Here is a 21,356-nt window from a genome sequence, read left to right on the forward strand (position 1 = left end):
TCAAAATGCTAAAAGAAATATAACCTAACAACTTCTAAAAGAGCAAAACAAAATAGTGAACACACAGATGTGCATAAATAATTGATGAAATTACTGTAGAAACAATATTTATCGTCATATCGCACAGCACTAAGTACACCCCTCACATTTTTGTAAATATTCGATCATATCTTTTCATGGGACAATACTGAAGACATGACACTTTGATACAGTGTACAGTAGTCAGTGTACAGCTTGTAAAACAGTGTACATTTATTCTGCACTCAAAATAACTCAACACACAACCAATAATGTCTAAACCACTGGCAACTGTATTGTGTACACCCCTACGTAAATATGTCCAAATTAGGACATTTGTCCAATTGTCCAGTTTGTGCAATAAGTCATTTTCCCGGCCCCGTGTTATGTGACTGCCACTAGATATTCAACATGGAACCTCAAGGCTACAAGACGAGAGAAACAGAAATGTTCTTCTCCACAAAGATGGCCCAGGCTAAAAGAAGTTTGCTAACACCCTAAAAGTAAGCTACAGCACGACGGCCAAGGTCACACAGCAAGTTCCTAGGCCAGGTTCCCCATTAGAACAGAACTCACCAGGGTCAACCCAAAGAGTCAACGTCAGTGTTCAGCGTAATATCCATACACTGGCCTTAACGTATAGACCAGGGTTCTTGTATTAATGATACAGAGTATCAAAAGTCACAGGACATACTTTTATTTTAGAAACCAAAGGAAAAATTAATTTTGAATACCTCCAGAACATGGCCGCCATCTAAAAAGCTGTATTTCTTTTCTAAAATAAAAGGGTGTCCAGTGACGTTTAGCTCACCCTGTCTATTGAAACAGACTAAACCAAGGAGGATATGACTGTAGTTGTTTAATATATGTTATGAAATGTATTAAAGTTTCATTTCTTGCTTTGGCCTTTTGGACATATACCCTAACTATATAATTATCAGCTTCAGGGAACTGACCTGGACAAGTCATGAAGTCAGTTTGAAAGCAAATCTAAAATGTAAATGATGGCTAGGTTTGACTAGGACTGCTCTTCTACAGACCTTTTAACTTAATTTCAATTATGAATTCTATTTCAGATGCCATAATACAGATTTAGAAAAACATTCAAATTAAGATTTCTGTATTATATTGACATTTCTGCTGTAGTATAGTATATCTGTTATGAATTTCATTTGAGCAAACTGAAAACATGATGGAAACACTGCTGGCTACACATCGGTGCCTTCATCATGTTTTCAGCTTGCTGTTATGATACTGACTCCTTCAATATTTTAGTCTGTGAATATAAAACAATCATCAGTTTAAAGATTACATACCTTTGTTTCTCGTCCCATCATGTACTCAAACAAGACCTTCCGCAGGTACTCAAACTCTGTGGGCTCAGTGAGGGAATCCACACCGTAGTGTGAGGGTTCTGGAAGATCAAAAGATTAATTTGGCATTATTAGGAGTGTTACATAAATTAAATTATTATGTTGCATTCAATACAAACCTCTCAATTCAGTGCACAGTATTAATTCATATTTTCAACATATTTTAGATGATAAAGAAATGATTTTAATACTGACCACGCTGCATTAAGTGTAATAATAAAACAAGTGCATTAAACTTAAAGGTGGAGCAGAACATTCACATAAAAATTAAGGTTTAGTTTTACATGTACAGAACAGAATGATAACATGAAACTAAATGCTTTAAATTCTGGTGACTGTGAGATTTACAAGCTGGAGATATTATATATTGTTTATGACCCCTAAGGTTGTTGTGTGGTATGTGCTACATTACACTACTGGTGTAATGGATTCATCATTTACTTACTGTAAATATTACATTAATCAAGCAAAACACTGTTATAGAGGTTATAGGACTTCAGTTCACTCAAGCACTCAACTGCACTGTACTGTTTCCCTTTATACCCTGAAGAAAAACGTAACACCCTAATTGTCTCTGTATAATTAACACCCTGCTTTAATAAAAAAAAAAAAAAAATATATATATATATATATATATATATATATATATAAATATATATATATATATATATATATACACACACACACACACATCAAGTGAAGCTCATATAGACAAGCCCTCAACTGTAAAACTTAATTTAGGGCGTGTCAGTGTGTCTTTTCTTTCGTAAGAACAGGAACAGTTGTTGTTAGCTTGAAACGTGCAAAAAAAAAAAAAAAAGCACTTATTTTCTTAATTAATCATGGGTGAGTTATTTTGCTTTAATGTGCAATAAACCAATCAGTGTTTCACCTGCCTCACATTCTCTTTAAGAGCTGGGTGCGCTTTGACTTTGACGCATAGCTATTTTAGGGGCACAGCTACCTGGATGTGTCTAATGCTTCTTAGCAGAGAAAACTGAGCTGTTCGTTCACACTTTGTTCATTCTGTTTATTGTTGATGTTGGTGTATGGGAGCTGTTGACAATTTAAAGCAAATATAGTAATGATCGTCTGACTGTGGACGTCTGCCTAGGGTGCTTTCAGTCACTACAATACACCAGAAATGTACTTGAATGCACCTCATTTCGAGACCACCACTCCTATTGGCATAGATATATTTATAAGCACCATCACTATTTAAATGAAGTAGATGCAAGGTGTGAAAAAAGACTATGAGCACAGGGTGTAATATCGGGCCCCAAATGTTCTTCATGCTCACTTTTCTCTTATTACAAACCAAAAAATGGTTCTTTATGTTACCAACAGCAACCAACAGTGGTTCTTCTTTTACTTAACGCAATTTTTAAGGACTATCCAAAAACTGTCTACCCATTTGTAATCAATTTTATTTATGAATAAAACCCTATTTTGCAGCTTATTATCTACCAGTCCTGCATGTGTATCAGTATCCTGAGGACAGTGTTACTGGAAGGCAGAAGGTGGTAGTTTTGCAGGATATGCAGGTAGCTTGTAAACAGTGCTCGTTCTCTCTCCATCATTCTCTCTGCCCTCCAGCTTCTGCCTCTACCACACACTGCTCTGCTAGAGCCCTAATTACAACCAGAGCAGGCAGATGACAGGCTTACCAACTCAGCAAACGTGATCCGCACAGCCTACATTACCTCAACACCAGCAATTCAGAAAAGTTCACAGAGAAAAAAAGACACAGAGCGGACACCTGTCTCCATAGTAACCCATGTGAAAAGCTCCTGTTCAGATATAACTCTTTCACTTCTCATCATCTGGACCAGTGCCCAAGGGGTATTTGGCCCATGCATGAACATTTATAGACAGGATACACATAAATGCTTAAGCGCTGTAGAGTATATGCGCTCATGGCACATAACAGAGGTCTCTCTCTCTCTCTCCTACACCCCTCCAACCCCCCACACACACACCTTTGCAAAACAGTAATCAGTCAGTAAATCAGCAGGACTGCGGAGCGTGCTCTGGCCCCAGTCATGCCAGTTAGTCACACACTTTTCAATAGCACTGGGAAAGTATAACAGCAGCATTGTGGCTAAAACACAAAATAGCCTCTATTCGTTTGAGTTGGTTCTCTTTACTCTTTCCTGTTTTTTTTGTGAGAGGAAACTGAAATAGAACGAATAGTGATTTTCTGACCATGACACACAGTATTACACAATAAACCACTGGATGTTAAGTTATTCAACTACTATTATACTCCTAGGGTGATGACGATCAGCACAAGGCGTCTGTGAGCTGATGTATCAGAACCAAGGCGTTGCGCTTTCCTCCGAGTCTGCTGGCTTCTCAGGCATGTGCTAGTCTTCACTCTCCTGGTGTTGAGGCATTACTAGTGATAAGGGGAGTGGGTTGGGTAACTGGCCTTGCAAATTGGGGGGAAAAAAATTCTGGCATTTCTTGTCAGCAGAACTTCAGCCAGTATGTTCTTATTTAAACTGTCTGGTACATCACGGTAGCATGAGTGGGTTTTAGCCTCTCTCCCAGTCCGATTTCCACGTCCCACATTTCCAGGTATAAAATAAAATAGCAGTCAAACAGTTTGCTGTAGCAATATAAACAAGCAAGCCAACAGCATTAGGTTCTACATAGCCTGAAATGTCTCAGCAGCCCTCTAAAAAGCTCTATGAGCAGATATAATAAAATGAAAGTAAATATCACAATTTGACAGATTTAGAGACCGTTCAGAGCAGTTCCAGTGTGTGATGTGCACACTAGGCAATGGTTTTAATGCTGTTCATATCGGAATTATATTGTATCAAGCGAAATTAAGAAGTATATTGTAATATACATTTTAGCCAAATCATCCAGCAAAATTCACATTTTACCAACTCGATTCCATTGTAGTTATTTACAAATAAGTTATTATACATAACTTACATAGAAGTTATTTACAAATACTGTAACTCTGGACTCATAGTAGCCATGATTAGGAACACAAAATAATGGGCCAAAGCCTGAAGGGACTTTATTACTTTAAAAAATGTGACCTCTACAGCATACGGAGCAGTTAGCCTCTCTGGAATATCCGTCTAACAGTAGCTGATGACACAGACAGCTCACAGATGTGCCAAACACAACCTGAAGAGGAGTGAAGGTGCCAGGCTAACCCAAACAAGCCTTTGATCAGGAAGCGTAGATAAAGAAGACCATCGTAAATAACCCGATCCGCCAGACTGACCCAAGGCCGGCATGTCTACTCACAGCAGGGGCTGAGGGCAGGAAACCTGAGACACACTACACTTTTACAGGCCCTTCTATCAGCAGACAATACAGCAAATACAGATACATGTTTAGTGGTTTACTGCAACCATTAACACTTACTTAAAAACGTTAAAATAAATTAATGGCCTACAGCAACATTTACAATTTGCAATAGATAAATAAAAACCTTGAGTTACAAAGATTTCACTTAACCCATAAGAGCCCTGTTCTGAATATTAATACACAATTTAAAATGTAATCCGATGATTTAACTGAATAGCTCATTTATGTGTTTTTCTTTCTGTAATAAAAACAGTTAATAATTACGTATTTTAAGATTCAAATCCAGATGTAACATAAAAGATGCAACAATTTCAGTACTTGTTTTCAAACGTTTTGTTCTATAAGTGCTGTCAGAATCAGTTATATGGAGTAAAAAAATATTATGTAACATTCAAATTGTTAAAATGGTTGGAAGCGCTGTAGAAGCTAAAAATGATCTAGTTTTATTTCCTACATCATGTAAATAAAGTCACACTGTTCTGTAGTGATGCTCTCAGTATGGTCAGTGTGTGTCACTGAGCATCTTCATGAGTTAAATGGAAGGACAGAGAGCTGTAAGGACTAAGTAATTTACACAACTTTTAAAGGGTCTGTGACACACATACCTCCTTATAGTTTTTTGGTAAATTTAAAAACTGTGCATAAATAAGTATAAAATTTATTTAAAATTTTGCTTCTGTTTTCACAAAATGTATAAACAGTGTCAAGAGATTGCACAGATCAACTTATTCAATGTTTTTATTTAATTATGTTTTCTACATTGTAAATGAACACTGAAGTCATCCAGACCATGAATGAACACATGTAGTAACCATGTAGGAGCCTATTTTAAAGAATCTAAAAATATAAAACTTTTTTTTTCACAAAATAATTTCATATGTTTTTAATTATAGTCTGGATGACTTCAGTATTCATTTACAATGTAGAAAAAAGAACCAAAAAGACACATATAAACATAAATATAAAATAAAAATAAAAACATTGAATGAAGATGTTAGTATAAGTCATTTTGTTTTATCTCTCCGAACTGTGGAGAACAGGTTTTATAAGATGTCTGCCCGCCAAGACGTTTTTTTTGTTGTTGTTTATGTTCAATTGTTCTATTTCATTGTACTGAAAATACAGTCTGTGGCTTAAATGTTTATTACAATGATCTTGTACTGTAAACAGTATATGCTATTTATGCAATAAAAGTCCTTCTGTTAAAAAAAAAAAACATTAAATGAGCATTATTGTACAGTGCAGAATATTTGAAAAATAATTAATTTAAGACCAGAAGTCCAAACTTTTAATTTAGAGGACGGCTTGTTTAATGGGGCAATTACGAAATTAAAGATTAATTTCATTACATGAAGAGCTATGATTTAACTCTAAGTCTGTGAAGAGGAAGGCAATACATTAGCAATTACTCTAAATAAATATTTAAGGTGAGTCATAACAGGCAGAAAGGATGTTTTTTAGATTTTTGGATAAAATGTATGCACAGTTACCTACACTGTATATATTAAAAAATATATATATAAACACATTTCATAAAAGTTAAATTTGAATAGTGTTTTTGATAACATTTTACAATAAGAGTATTTTAATTAACCTTACTTACCAACACTGAACATACTGTTCATTTAATTATTTATAATAATTAGTTAAGATTAGGGGTGGGCAATATTATATCGTATACAATATATTGTGACACAGAAATATCATGATATTAAAAATCCATATCGTGATAATAGGGATGGTTTGTATTAAAAATATTATTATTATTTACTGTGAAGCTTTAAGGGTATTTATTGTATAATTGTTTTAGTTTGCAGTTTATAAGCATGCACTGAATGTTCTGCAATATTTTTTGCTGCATTATATTATTTTTTGCTATATTATTTGTTTTGCCACATTATGATTATTCTGTTATACTATTATACTATATTCCTGAAATGAATGAATTATTTTAGTTTTCCTATATCGCCAAGTATATCGTTATCGCAAAAATACCCTGAAATATCGTGACATTATTTTAGAGCCATATCGCCCACCCCTAGTTAAGAAATTAGTTTTGTAATGCTTAGCAACATCTTAACTAGTGTCATTTAATAATGAGTTGAGACATTCTTTCGTGAGTACTGTTAATGAATGCAAACGTATTGCAAAGTGCTACAAATATAACATCATAAAAATGCATTATTGACTGTAGCCCATTCCTGGTCTAATTCTAAATGATATTACAGATACAGAAAGATCACCTGGTTTTAGGATTTGGTAAAAGAAATGTCAATCCCAGTCTTGTGTGGAAACCAGATGCAGTGTTCTGTGAAATGCATTACAGTCAGAGATGAGCTTATGACCCCCCCTCTACCCCTCATCCTCAAACCCCCCAAACAACCAATTCTCTTTATTACACCAGCAGGGAAGGTCTACAATGAGGTTAATGTTTATGCCATGTCCAGCCCTCTGCTCCAATGCTAAAACCCTAGGAACTTATTTTCCATGGCTTGGAGATGTTTTCAGTGGAGCATGCATGTTACAGACCTGACTGACTGATAAACATGCATCAGAGCACCATGCTCCTGTAAGGCTGTTAAACTGTGATGAAGGTATTATAACACGGTGTTTGGAAGTTAGGGGTCATTAGGCACCTCTCAGTCATGGACGGCACAGTGAAGGTATAAAATAAACCTCAGCTCCATTATATAAAGCCGAGCAATAGCAGAGTCAGAGACTTTATCCACAAGTGACCTGAAATGTGTGTGGCTGGAACCCGCTGGTGGGGGTGTGGGGGTGGGGGTTGCTTACCTTTGTATGTGCTTCCCAGATGAGTCACCACAGAATTTTTAAAAACAGTTCGTATCTTGTCCTCAAGAGTATGAATCTGAAACAAAAAGAAACATACGGCCCCATAAAATACAATAAAAAAATGCATCTCTAAAAATCATGACACCTTTAATAAATTTTATATTTTACATTAGGACACAGACACTGTGCATAGCTCACCTCTATTAAACTGCTCTGAGTGTGAGGTGACATAGCCTAATTGTGCACAGTAAAAGTAAGTGTAAGCAGATGTGCTGAGTAATGAATTTAACGGGGCTTCCCGCCATGTACAGCCAGAGGGGTAAAGGAGCCCTGAGAACATTTAGAAGTGGATCCATTATGATCATTAAACTGCGATATGAGAATATATTTCATGTGACGATATAGAAATGTCTTTAGTTTATTATTACACTTCTACAGATTTGTTTAAATTTGACTTATTCTACAGTACAAGTCAAAAGTCTGGAGACACCATTTTCAACTCATTCAATGTGTTTTATTAATTTTTATACTGAAGACTATACAGGAAAATACAGGAAGACATGTTGCAGTGCTCGTTGCTATCTTGCACCCCACCAACAATCTATTTTCACGTCTCTGCCTGCGTTGTTTAAATAGCAGCAGTGCTTGTGAATATCTACACCAATGGGTGTGTTGGTCTTAAAAGTAAGACATGTTTAGGTAAATTTGGTCTGGTGTATTGCCATCATGGCAACGGAAAATGCTGCATGGTTGACGGCTCGCCTATAGTTAAAAATATATTTAGTAAACAAAAAACAGAATATGTTTTATACTTTAGATTTTTAATTCTTCGCAACAGATTATAAGGCGCATATAATGCAACACTAATAAGGAAAAGGATATGTTTTCCTTCCAATTCAGCAGGTCTTGCTGCTGTGTGGTGGTGCTGGGGTAGGTTAACTAAGTTAAGTAAAGCTAAGCTAAGCAAAGTAAACAAAACTGTAATTCTTAAAAAAAAAAATCTTTTAAAGTTAAACGAGTGCTGGATGTTAATCTACACAGATTTCTGAACTGTTTGGGTAAGTGAAGTGCTTTACTTTCTTTACAGTAACTTAGATTTCCAGGTTTCTTCAGCCTTAGAATTAGCAGTTAATGCTGCTCCAGCAGTGCTAGCTGGGATTAGCAGCAGGCTGCAGGCCGAAAATACTCACCTCTAAACTGAAACTCCTGTATAACTCTGTATCTCAGCAGAGTGTTATTACTGCTCCTTACAACCTGACTGGTAAAATGTATACAAAAGGCGCACTGACGACTTTTGGGAAAATTAAAGTATTTTAGGTGCGCCTTACAGTGTGGAAAATATGGCAATAACATTTAGGTTTGAAGACAGATCTGCTTTTCTTAGTGTTTTCATGAGGTATGTGGAATTTTACTGCATTAAGCATGTTGTTTGGGCAGAGATGTACTTGCTAATTACATGTTCACGTACACATGCCTGCTGCCTCGTGTACCCTGTATTTCTTTGGAGCGTTGGTTGTGCACATCCTTAAGAAATTAACAAGCAATGTGCAGTACACACAAAACTGTTAGAGGCAGTGCAGCAATCAGATGTGTGCAGATGTGTCCTTGGCACTGCACAGAGATAATGCTGATTTCAGACCAGCTGTTCTGACAAGCATATTTGTTTTATGCAGAGGTGTAAAGTAATGAATTACATTTACTCAAGTTTACTCAAGTAATTTGTAATTTTTAAAGTATTTTTTAAAATAGGTAATTTTACTTTTACTCAAGTACATTTTGACATAAGTAATTAACTTTGCTACATTGGAAAACTCTCGTTACTAAGTAAAAAAAAAAATTGCTGGGGAGAAAAAAAAAATTGTCTGAATGCCGGCCCACGGATGCTCGCGTGTGGAATAACGAGGCAATAACGTCCTCATGCAATACAATATGTGCCTCCGGACAGAGCTGTCAGCTTTCAAAACTTCCACATCAAACCTGAGAAAGCATGTGGTGTAAGTACTTTTATCATTAAACAATGACAAAATGTTAAAAAAAAACAAAAAAAAACAAGTAAATAGTAGTTAAAGCATATTAATGGGAAGTAAAAAAAATAATAATGACCTGTAAAACTATAAAAATACGGTTTATAGTCACCTATATTACCATAAATCTTTTACAGTAAAGAAAAAAATGGATCATAGAAACCTATTTTTACATCAAATAATTAAAAGTAACTATGTAACGTTTACTCAAATCACATTTTAAATTGAGTACTTTTTACTTTTATTCAAGTAGCAAAGTAAAGGTACTTTTACTTATTTACAATTTTTCAGTACTTTTTCCACCTCTGGTTTTATGTCATTATAAAAACAAGTAAACTGAAATGGAAATAAATCTGAGACTGCTACATCCACACATGACAGGATATACTCAAGAAACAGAATGGGGACGGAGATTTTTGGGTGTTTTGAGCAGCAGCCTTCAGACACCTGAGCTGCTGCCCTCTAGTGAAAGCCTCCAGCATAGCACACGGGCAACTATATGAACAGTTCCATTCACAACACAGCCGGTTGTGTACATGTACTCATGGCCAAACAGCAAGTACATCTCTAGCCTTTATGTGACGTGCATGTTAAAAGCTTGAACGAGTGCCAAACAGACAACTCTTAACTCTTAAATCACAATACAGAATGCTGTCTTTTCTTTATTGGCAACCAATTGTAAGTGTTAGTGATGTTGTCTGTCCCAATTCTGGTGCCAATCCCTAATGCCGTCGTTGAGATTTACACTTCAACTTTTAATGAGGTTGCCAAATAATGAGTAATTTGAAATTGAAATTTTTAGTCATATCACACGCCCTAGTCTTCTCTATTCTTTAGTTCACACTCACCTTATCTTGGTACTCTTGCTCTTTCAGCCTGGCTTCACTCAGTAGGGTGGTCTTCTCAGCAAGCTGGACCTGAGCAGAGCAGGGTAAGACAGTTTTAAAAGAATGAAGTTGGAGATTACCATACAAACATTGCTGGAATCAAAATGTACCAAAGTTTAATGAAAGAAATGGATTCTTTTTCTATCTTTGTCAGTGATCATAAAAAATTATAAAACAGAAAGAAACTAACCTGAAGCTCCTCAAGGCTCTGAAAAGAAAGAAAACACATACATTTTAACATGGGCTGATACAATATTACATAAAATATTTTTCTCATTTATTTCTATATGCTCTTCACATTTGTACAAAACTACATGACATCTTATTATCTACTGTACAATCTAAAACCCAAGAGCAGCTATACTATTCTAATATCACAGCAGTTTAGACTGACACCAGTCAATAAAATCAGCTCAATAACAGAGCTAAAGGATCCATTTCTGCAGTTTTTGAGAAACAGAAACTTCTGGATATTCTGGATGGTAAACTATTCTCAGTCCACTGCTGTCTCTGATCCACTCATCATCACACCACACACTAACACCTCCACCATCTAAATAATAATTGCTGCTTTGAGGAACAGAATTTATTGAATTCATAGAATACTGAGTACTGAATTGTTACTGCAATTAACTTTACAAGCTTAAAAAAAAAACAAAAAAACTTGGTAACACATAGTACACATTACACTCTAACAGACACAGACGACACCTTTGATCAAGAATCTGTGTTACTGTTTATAATAGCTAAGCGAGTGAAAGATGTCCCATTTTCTTTTTAAAGGTATAAATGTTACACAGAGACAGATTTTTTTATATTTTAAACAATAACATATACAAATACAAAAAAGCTTAGACAGTTTACAATTTTGCAGCTTTTACTGTTAAAAAAAAAAAAAAACTAAATTCAAAAACTAAAATATGGACATTCTGCAAATGATCGGAAACATATGATTTCAGACGTTGGTGCCAAGGGGTTTCTTTTCAAGTTATTGAAAGTGGAATATGGTGTTAGCATTAATCTTCTCTATTAAAGTTCTCTAATTTGTCCCCCATTTTTTAAGTCACAATGAATCACCGAATATTGTTATAATACACTTTTGTTAAGCTATTGACACCACTAATAAAAATTATATTTTATGCTTTTATTAACAGTTTTTTTTTGGCACCACTCATTTAAATGTGACAATTATGGGTACCACTTTAAAATAAGACTACCTTTATAAAAGGTTTATAAATGGTTTATAATTAGTTTATTAATGGTTAGTAATTAGGTTGTAAATGCCTTACAAATCATTAATAATCAGTTATAACACATATGTAGAAAGGGCAACAATTACCTGTTGTTTGTCAAATAGTGAAACCACAGTCATCTATATTGTTAAACTTTAGAGCTTGTCAGATACACAACTTACTTTGTCTTCTCCATCTAACTCAACTTTCTTCTCCCTTTCCATCTTCTCCATCAGTCAACATCAGTTTAACCAGTTAACTCCCAAGTTTAATCATTCCACCACTAACTCTTTTAGTCATTTATAAACAACAGGTCATTGTTTCCTTTTCTGCGTATGTGTTATAACTAATTATTAATGATTTGTGAGGCATTTATAACCTAATTACTAACCATTAATAAACTAATTGTAAACCACTTATAAACCCTTTATAAAGGTAGTCTTATTTTAAAGTGGTACCCAATTATGCAAACATACCAGAAACTGAAGCTAACAGAGAAGATTAACATGACATCAGCTTATAGAAATGCAGCGTGGGATCTAGAGGCTTCTCTCTAGAACACATGGGGTAAAGCTTTTAACTGATCTGAGTCTGCTCTCTTCTTCTACTTCCAAATGTGCTCAACCAAAAATCACATGCAGCTTAAATCTGCTAGTTCGGGGGGTACTCTCTGTGGAACAAATTGAGAACAGAGATTTACCTTGTCTCTTATGGATACGTTTTTATGTTTTGGAGAGCAGCCATATCATTTCAATAAGAACTCCATATAGAAGAGCTATATAAGGATTTTGCTGTAACAGCACTGAGCTCAGAGAGCCGTCCTCTGATAAGAGGACATAACTGTATATTTTATGAGGAGGTAAACGGCTCCATCTGGTAAGTGGTCGTGGGAACCTCCACTGCATACCTGAGGACCACTGAGACTCCTCTGCTGCAACTCCTCCAGCTCTTTCTGTACCTCCCACACTCGCGTACCCATCTCCTCTTCGCGATTCTGCAACAACAATGCGCAAATCCATTAGAAATGGTCAATTACATAGGCACAGATATGTTAAGTTCATTATGTGTTTGTGAAAATAAACGAAAACAAATATACAGTTCAGGAAACTACACCTTTCACGATCTCAAATAGTTTCCGTAGCTATCTGTCAGCATGTTAATTGAGGATTTAAAACCCTGCAGGTATAAATCATTTAAAACAGCTCTTTGGGGAGCTATAGAAGGTGCTGGCATGGGATAATGGCTTCCTGATGATGTACCAGTTATATGTGGAAAAAGGAATGTTAGGGATGAGCCTAAAAACATTTGAGGTGTGCCAAAGTGTTTCAGCGGAATTAAAAATCTGGAAAACTGTAAATAGATGTAGAATTTCTGTTCTGTAAGAAGCTAAAAATACTAAGAATACTGTTTGTACTGTAGGAATGTATTGCACTGCACCTGAATGACTTCCTCATAATGTTGAACAGTTCTGTTTAGATCATCTTCTTTTTGAGCAATTATCTTTTGCAGCTGACTGGCCTCCTCACGGTGGCTTTCCATTAGCTGTGCTTCCACAGTCTGGGCTTTTTCTGCAACACACAGAACCAACAGGCTTTCACACATCTAAAATCTTCTGTAACAAAGATGGAGGAAACATGCAGAACTGTGTACAATTACTAACCATCTGATAAGATACTGTTTACGCAAATACATTTTCTAGGCAGTAAACACCAACATTACAAAATAATGATATTTGTTACTAGGCCTGTCCTGATAACTGTTTTAATGAATTATATATTGTCCCATTAATTATTGTGATAAATGATATGTATTATAATTCAAAAAATATATTTTTATGCCATATATACAACTCTGAAAAAAAAAATAAGAGACCACTTAAAAGTGATGAGTTTCTTTGATTTTACCAAATTGAAAACCTCTGGAATTAAATCAAGAGAAAGATGGATGATCACAAGCCATCAAACCAAGCTGAACTGCTTGCATTTATGCACCAGGAGTAAAGCAGCATAAAGCTATCCAAAAGCAGTGTGTAAGACTGGTGGAGGAGAACATGCCAAGAAGCATGAAAACTGTGATTAAAACCAGGGTTATTCCACCAAATATTGATTTCTAAACTCTTAAAACTTTTTTTGCATTATTTGAGGTCTTAAAAGCTCTGCATAGTTTTGTTATTTTAGCCATTTCTCATTTTCTGCAAATAAATGCTCTAAATGACAGTATTTTTATGATTAATTAAATAAGAGAATTAGTATATGCCTTTTGCTCGCGTTGAGCCACACAAGGCAGAATTTTGCTGTCTTTACAATAGAAAAGACACAACCTAAATCAAGCTGCACAGTGCACTTTTGATGGCTCACCTATAGATCCCTAAAATAAGGCCTCCCTCAGTGTCTAACAGATTAAACCACAGGGTCATTTTTCTGTTTAGAGGAGGTTTTGGGAGTGCACAGTTCAGACACCGAATGCATGAAACACAGAACATTTTCACAACTTTACTTAGAAAGCAAAAGTCAATCTGTCAGGCAGATTGTTTTGTGTGTTTTATTAGTGGGTTTAAAAAATGAATTTTGATTCAAATCATTCTTCATTTAAAGGGTCCTATATCAATTGATATAAACCACAGGTTGATCTTTAAAACTAGTCTTTTTTTCTGTGTCAACGTCATCCATCTGCAGAGCCGGAGAGCAGCTGTAGCCAGCAGTTTCAGCAGTTTTTTTTAACTCAACCTTTTTCCAAACCCTGCTAAACTAGTTATACAAGATGAGAAAAGAGTCTCATTTTTAGCAAATGTACATCTCACTTGCAATTATCAAAAATTCTTTCCTTTCCAGCTTAAACGCAGCAGAAGTTACATTCAGAGTAAAAGACAAGATAAAATCAAAATCAAGGTCTTTTCTGGCACAGGCTTTGTTTAGAAGTTTGTGAGAATCATAGCCAAGTGTATGTTTACAATACAAGTACACTGTTTTTGTGTTCTGGACACAGTAAATACTACTAATAAAATATTAACATTCATGTCTACACTACTATTTTTAATAATGAAAGGATGAGCGTTCTTTGTATGACTGCAACATTAGTTCTCTAAAATCTACAGTTACAAAACCTGTAACTGCATATGAAATATTCCTAATAAATTGTCCTGATATTAAAATCGGAAATCAAATCAATTTGGGACCTTGTAAATGAAAAAAAAAAGTAATCAAATTCATTCTGTGAATCAGTGGTGATACCCAGCCCTACTAAATATAATTTCATTAACTTGTGTGAAAGTCTACCGCAGCAGTAAAATGTACTCCGTGTGTGTACTGCGTGTAGCCTATTTGCAATATGAAGGTCGGCAAAAATGACATCTTGTTAATTTATCGTACAATAAGGCTATAACGTAATTATCACAACAGTCCTAACTGTGACCGTGTGTCTTCTTGAGGTGACAACACCCAGTTTATCTAATCCGATATTCTGTTCTTACCAATAGTCTCCTTTACTGAAGCCTCAAGTTCTCTCTCTTTCAGAGCCATCTGTGTGTTAAACTCCCTCATCAGCTGCTTTAGAGCAGAGTTGTGTTTCATTTCCATGTCTTCCATTTCAAGTCTGTTGAAAATATATAAACACTTTTGATTATCACACATTTGTGAAGATATTCTTTTAAATTTAAATCTTTATTTAAGAATAATAGCAGAAAAGAGAATATACATTTTCTTACTTTAGTTTCTTTTCATTTTCTTCTGTTAATTCCTTCTTTAGGTATTCCAACTCCTTTTCATGCTCCTTCCGCAGAGAGCGAAGATCTTTCTGTAGCCGGGTAAACTCTTTTTGAACTTTCTGCTTCTCATTCTCAGCTTCCATCAGACTTTTCTGTAGATTGTTCTTGGTGCTCTTGGACCCATCAACAAGAGATTTGCCATCATCTTCTCCGAGTCCCTTCTGTAGGTTTTCTAGGGATTTAAGCTGCTCCTCTTTTGCTTCCAGTCTTTGACTGAGCTCCTGAAGCTTTGTCTCATATTCGCTCACCAAGAGATCCTTTTCAGTCTTCCAGTCTGCATCCTTTTCTATCATTAGAACAGACTCTTTGGGCACAGATTCTAAGAAACTGTTTGTCTGCTGTACAGAACATTCTTCCTGTATGGCACTGATCTCTTTCTCTTTAACCTGAATCTGAAGATCCGCACAAGTCTTCTGAAGCTCCTGAAACAATGCAGTTTGTTCCACAAGTTCTGATTGAAGTCTAGTTAACTCAGCCTTATGTTTAGACTTCTGTTCCTCAGATTCACTTAGTCTGGTCTCTAGTTCCTTTATCTTTGAATGAGCCTCCTCTTCATTTTGTGCTCTCCTTGCAGCAGCCAGTTCATCCTTTGCAGATGCCTCTTTGTGAAGATATGCTAACTTCTCCTCATATGTGTCCTTCAACATTTGCAGAGAGTTTTCTTTTTGGGATTCCCAATCTTGTCGCATTTGCTCCAAATTCTTTACATGTTCTTCCCTTAAGTTGTTCATAGCCTCCTCCATGATCTTCCCGTTCTCCGTCAAACTCTTTATGTGCAGTTCCCCCTCATCCTGCGTCTGCCTGATGCCATCCAGTTGTTCCTGTAGGTCACGGATGACCTGCTCCTTTTCCTCATTCTGGGAGGTCAGCTGTTTCCGAATCATGGCGATTTTTTGTTCAGCTTTCTTTTTTAGTTCACCAACTTTAGCTGTACTTTCCTCAGCTGCTTTCAAAGCTTCGTCCCTCGCCTTCAGAAGATCTGCCTTTTCCTTCTCAAAGTCTCCTTGCTGCTGTTTGGTATTTAGGATCTCACTTTCTAAAGACTGGAGCTTTTCTTCTGTTCTCTGAACATCACCACTTCTTTGAGAACACTGTTCCTGGACTAGCTGGAGCTGCTGAATCAGTTCAGCCTTTTCACTCTCCCTCACACTTTCTTGTTGATGCCACTCAGCCGTCAGACGCTCCTGTTCTTTTATCTGCAACTTAAGGCTTTCCTCCAGCTCACCGATTCTCCTCATGCAGTTGTCCAACTCGAAGGTCAAGGCACTTACCTTCTGCTCCTTCTCGTTCAGCACCTGGTCCATCTCAGACTTGCTGATGGACTGATTGTCGATGCTAGCGTTGAGTCTCTGAAGGACCTCATCCTTTTCTGCTATCTGTCTCTCCATCTCTTCTATCTTACTGTGGAGAGACTTGACAGTGTTGTGGTTCTGAGTGAACTTGGATTCGGCTTTCTTCTTCAGCTCAGACATCTTGTTCCTGAGTGTGTCGACCTGCTCAAGAGCAGAGCTCTTTTCTTTTTCTGCACTTTCGACCATTCCCCCCATTTCGCATTTGAGACGTTGCTTCTCCTCACTGTGCTGCTGATTCAGCAGAGATATGGCTTCCTCCTTCTCAGTTATGCTACTCGCTAACTGGGTCTTCAGGTCATTGACGATACCCTCCAATTGACTGATATGCAAAATATTTGCGTTAAGTTTTTCTGATATTTCTTTGTTTTCTTCATCAAGTTTTTCTATATAAACAACTTTCTCAGAAAGTAATTGGGAGTAATTGTTGGAATCTTTTTGCAAAGAATCCTTCTCCATTGTTAAGGCTTTAATGTTGTCTGAATTTTCATTTAGCTGACAGGTCATCTGGTCGAGAGAGCTCCTTATATTCTGTTTCTCCTCCACAGCTTGCTGAAGCTCTTTTTCCAAAGCACAGATTTTGTCATTCTTTGCCACGATGACATTTCTAAGATGACACACTTTCTTCTGATTGTATATCACCCTGCTCTGAAGCTCGTGGACTTTGGCCTCCACTTTATTACACAGCTCATCTGTTAAAGCATTTAATATTGCTCGTGCTCCTTCACACTGCTGCTCTAGCTCCTTGCTAACAGAGTCGATTTGTGACCGAAACTGATTCTCTTTAACCTGAAGCTCTGAAGCTTTCTCGTCAAGGGTTCTCTGCAGGTCCTCAGCCTCATTCGTCCTGGAAGATTCAAGCACACTAAGCTTTTTGCGTGCATCCTCTAACTCTTCAGACATGGTGTGCAATCTTTCTTTACTGTTCTCTTCAAACTTACTGAGCTGGTCTTGGAGAAAGTTCTTTTCAGTCAAGGCCTGGTTAAGATTTTTCTCCACAGTCTCCACCTGCTGTTTCAGCAAGTTCTCACCGTCAGAAAGACTCTCCAGCTTCACTGCAGCTTCCCTGAGCTCTGCTTGAAGTTTCTGGACTGTGGTTTCCCTCATTGCAAGTTCTTCCCTAAGGTTCTTAATTTCTTGTTCCACTATTTTCCCATCCTCCCTACTGCCTGAAAGTTGTTGAGACAGGTCTTCCAATTCTTGTACTTTCTCTTGCAAAACAAGTGCATGTTTCTCCTGCATCTCTTCCTCCAGCTGGTTTAGCTTGTCCTGCCAAACACGCAGAAGGTCATCCTGCTCATGTCTGTGGGCTTCTTTCAGCTTCTCTAACTGCTCTTTATGATTCGTCTCTAAATCAGACATGGCACTGCTAAGGCCTTCTGAGTTAGCCTGGGCCATACTAAGGATCTTCTCTTTCACCTGCTGTTCTTTCTGCCAAAGTTCCTCGTCTTTCTTGGCTAACGCTGCTTTGGCCTTTTCTTCCTGCTCCTGTAGCTTTTTCTTGAATTTTTCTTGCATTTCTTTGGCTTTCTGTTTGACTTTTTCCATCCTGTTCTCTTGGGATTTCAACTTGCCATCCATTTCTTTTTTTAGGTTTTCCATCTTTTTCTCATAGGAATTTCTCTCCTCATCCAGCTGCTTCTTCAACTGATTCTGTTCCTCTTGCATCGCTTTGCAGGTTTCAACATGTGACGTCTCTTTTTCAGACAGGTCAGTGGCTGCTTGCTGCACATTCTGCTGTAGTACCTGATTTTCAACAATCTTCTGCTGAAGACAATCTGCTTTCTCCTGAGACTCAGTATAACTTGCTTCCAGACGCTTCTCGAGCTCTTTCAGTTGACCCTTTGAATGGTCCAGTTCCTCTTTCAGTGCTTTAAGATGAGCACTGGCCTCAGTAAGGGCTTCTTTGTCACATTGTGCAGCATGCCTCAGATCTTTCATTTCGTTTTCCTGTGCCTCGGCACTCAGTTGAGCCTTTCTGACATCTTCCTCCAAGCTTTTTTCCCTTTGAACACATTCTTCAATTTCTTTATTCTTCTTTTCCAGCATCAATCTCAGATGATCTAACTCTTCTTTTAGCGTGTTCTCCACGCCTCCAAGTGATTGCTCATGTTGACGGTTTATACCTTCAATCTTATTCTGATGCTTCAACTGTTCCTCCTTCAGTCTTTCCTCCAATTCCTGCTTAGCAGAGATGTTGGCTGCATCGATGGCAGCTAGCTTCTCCTCCAGCTGCTGTTTACTCTTCTGTAGCTCGCTGAGCTCAGAGCTCAGGGCTTCCAGCTCAGTCTGCTTAACGTCCAGTTTCTCTAGTGTTTTTTGGTTCATGTCTTCAACGTGAGCCTGAAACTCTACTTCTTTGTCTTTCAGGATGGCTTCAATCTCTGATTTGTGTTTCAGCATTAGTTCTTCCACAGCAGCAGCGTGCTTCTGGTTAAAAATCTCCATCTGCTCCGCCTTTGATCTTTCCAGCTCTTGCTGATGTTTCTCTTCTAGAACAGAGATCTCAGCTTCATATCTCTTTTTCTCTTCTTCTATCTTTGCTGATAGGTGATCTGACTGGGTGGCCTCAGTCTGTGAGCTCTTGGCCAATGAACTTTCCAGTTCAAGGATTCTCTATAAAAAAAAAAAACGAAACAATAAAGGTGAATAAATGTACATAGGCCTGGACAATAATTCGATAACGATAAGAAATGTTTTAATAACAGTGATATAATTTTTGTGCTATTTTTGTGCATCATTTACAGAATCTGTCACGGACAGGCGTTTTTTACCGGCATCAGTTCACTGCAGAGCTGAACACAATCAGCCTCCGTAACCGGTCTACATCAGTGCGTGATGATGTAATCACACGTAGCCAGATAGGCTAGGCTAGGCTTTCTAGGCTAGACTCGGATCCGCTCCACTCTGCATCTAAAAGGTCTCACGATGAAGCCAAACCGACTCTTAACCGAGTGGAACTCGGCTCAGCTGCACTCCGGTCTGCATCTAAAATGTCCCGCGCTGAAGCCGAGCGGGGCCAAACCTAACCAAGCTGAACTCGGGGCTCTGCTGCGCTCCGCTCCGCACCGCATCTAAAATCTTGTGGAATTGTTATAGGTTTATGTTTGACAGGGATGTCATGTTTTTATTTTGCTATATGCAAATAAAATTGAGCATTGACTTAGTTTGACTTTTTTTTTCTAAAGTATTACATAGTTTTTGTGAGAGGAGGCTTCAAAGACTTAAATAAAATTTTCAGACAGTAGTAGAAAGTATTTGAATATCGTTATCGAATTTATATCGTATCGACCAAAATTAAGGAATATAGTGTGATATAAATTTTGGCCATATCATCCAGCACTAAATGTACATGTATTATGTGTACAAGAAGTGGGACAAAATAAAGATATCATAGTTATATATCGTATCATTCTCGTTTCTGATCCATTATTGATACGCGTCATCAAATATTGATTTTAGTGAAACCTAGGCTCTGTAAGACTCACTCCACAATTGGACTTACTAAAGTTACTGCTTTATTACTCATTCATTGCTAATCAAATTAATAGGATGAACCCGTGGTGAAGAATATCGGTTGTAAAATTCGGTAAATCGGACATCAATAAATCCATAATTCCTGTTTTTTGCTTGTTTAGGATTATTTTATCCTCCTCAGTATTACAAATGCTGTAAAGTATTGTAGATTATTGTCTTGTGATATATCAAGTATCGCAGAATTAAAGTATCATGATAATATTGTATTGTATTGTATGAGATGCCCTTTAATTCCCACCTCTAGTATGTACTAAATGTTTGTAAGGTTCTAATGTAGCTTTACTCAGTGATTGACAGTGACTAATTGACTTTGTAGTCAAATTTTCTGGGTTGTGGCTTAATTTAGACATGACTTAACCATGATTTGACCATGTTGCCTTTAGATAAGACAAATCAGGAATATAATAAATAATAAACTCACAGTTCTGGCACTCTCCAGCTCTAACAGCAGGTCCTTGGCTTTGGCTTCGCCCTCACCCTGCAGAGCTGCCTTCTGCAATTCTGCTTCCTCCAGAGCCAGAGAGGCCTGCTGCTCCTTCTCCTGAGCGGCCTGTAACAGCTCCTCCCGACACTGCTCCTTTACAGTGGACAAGGCAAATCGTTAAAACAAGAAAAAATATCATACACAGTCAAATCGCAACATTATGAGACTAAACTACATTATGAGACTGTCTATCTCATCAGCTCCACTAATCATAAAAGTAAAGTCAGAGACAGAAGCTCTGAATCTGTTACTGCACAGATTGTGTTGGTCATCTTCTAGTCATTTATCAGTGGGCACAGGATGCTACATACAGAACAGTGTTGGCTGGATATTTATGATGGGTGGACTAATAAAAAAGTATGCAGAGAAACAGATATTGTAATTATAGATCTACAAAGTGTCCTATATGAGCTGTGGAGCTGATAAAAAGGACAGAGGTAATGCAGAAATAATATAACAAGTACCACTGCACTGTTTATTTGGGCTCTCATTTCCTTGTCTTTTTCAGCCAAAGCCTCAGAGTGCAGGCGTTCCATTTCTGCTATTCTGTCTTCTGTAGATTT

General features: G+C 37.2%; 1 protein-coding gene across 2 annotated transcripts in view; it reads right to left on the bottom strand.

The window, feature by feature from the left end:
* Positions 1-21,356, bottom strand: part of golga4 (golgin A4) — a 101,418-nt gene that overhangs the window by 5,999 nt on the left and 74,063 nt on the right. Inside the window, exons 14-23 of one of the 2 annotated variants that reach the window (XM_007237265.4) lie at positions 21,258-21,356; positions 20,731-20,886; positions 15,364-19,388; positions 15,130-15,251; positions 13,098-13,228; positions 12,568-12,654; positions 10,619-10,636; positions 10,390-10,458; positions 7,518-7,593; positions 1,335-1,432 (exon numbers count right to left, since the gene is read on the bottom strand). In XM_007237265.4, the coding sequence (XP_007237327.3) occupies positions 1,335-1,432; positions 7,518-7,593; positions 10,390-10,458; positions 10,619-10,636; positions 12,568-12,654; positions 13,098-13,228; positions 15,130-15,251; positions 15,364-19,388; positions 20,731-20,886; positions 21,258-21,356 (4,881 nt within the window). Of the gene's footprint in view, positions 1-1,334; positions 1,433-6,958; positions 7,033-7,517; positions 7,594-10,389; positions 10,459-10,618; positions 10,637-12,567; positions 12,655-13,097; positions 13,229-15,129; positions 15,252-15,363; positions 19,389-20,730; positions 20,887-21,257 lie in introns of those variants that run through there. The other variant, XM_049481463.1, reaches the window with a different exon arrangement.

The sequence above is a fragment of the Astyanax mexicanus genome, chromosome 7 (genome assembly GCF_023375975.1).
Source record: "Astyanax mexicanus isolate ESR-SI-001 chromosome 7, AstMex3_surface, whole genome shotgun sequence".
Classification (NCBI taxonomy): Eukaryota; Metazoa; Chordata; class Actinopteri; order Characiformes; family Acestrorhamphidae; genus Astyanax; species Astyanax mexicanus.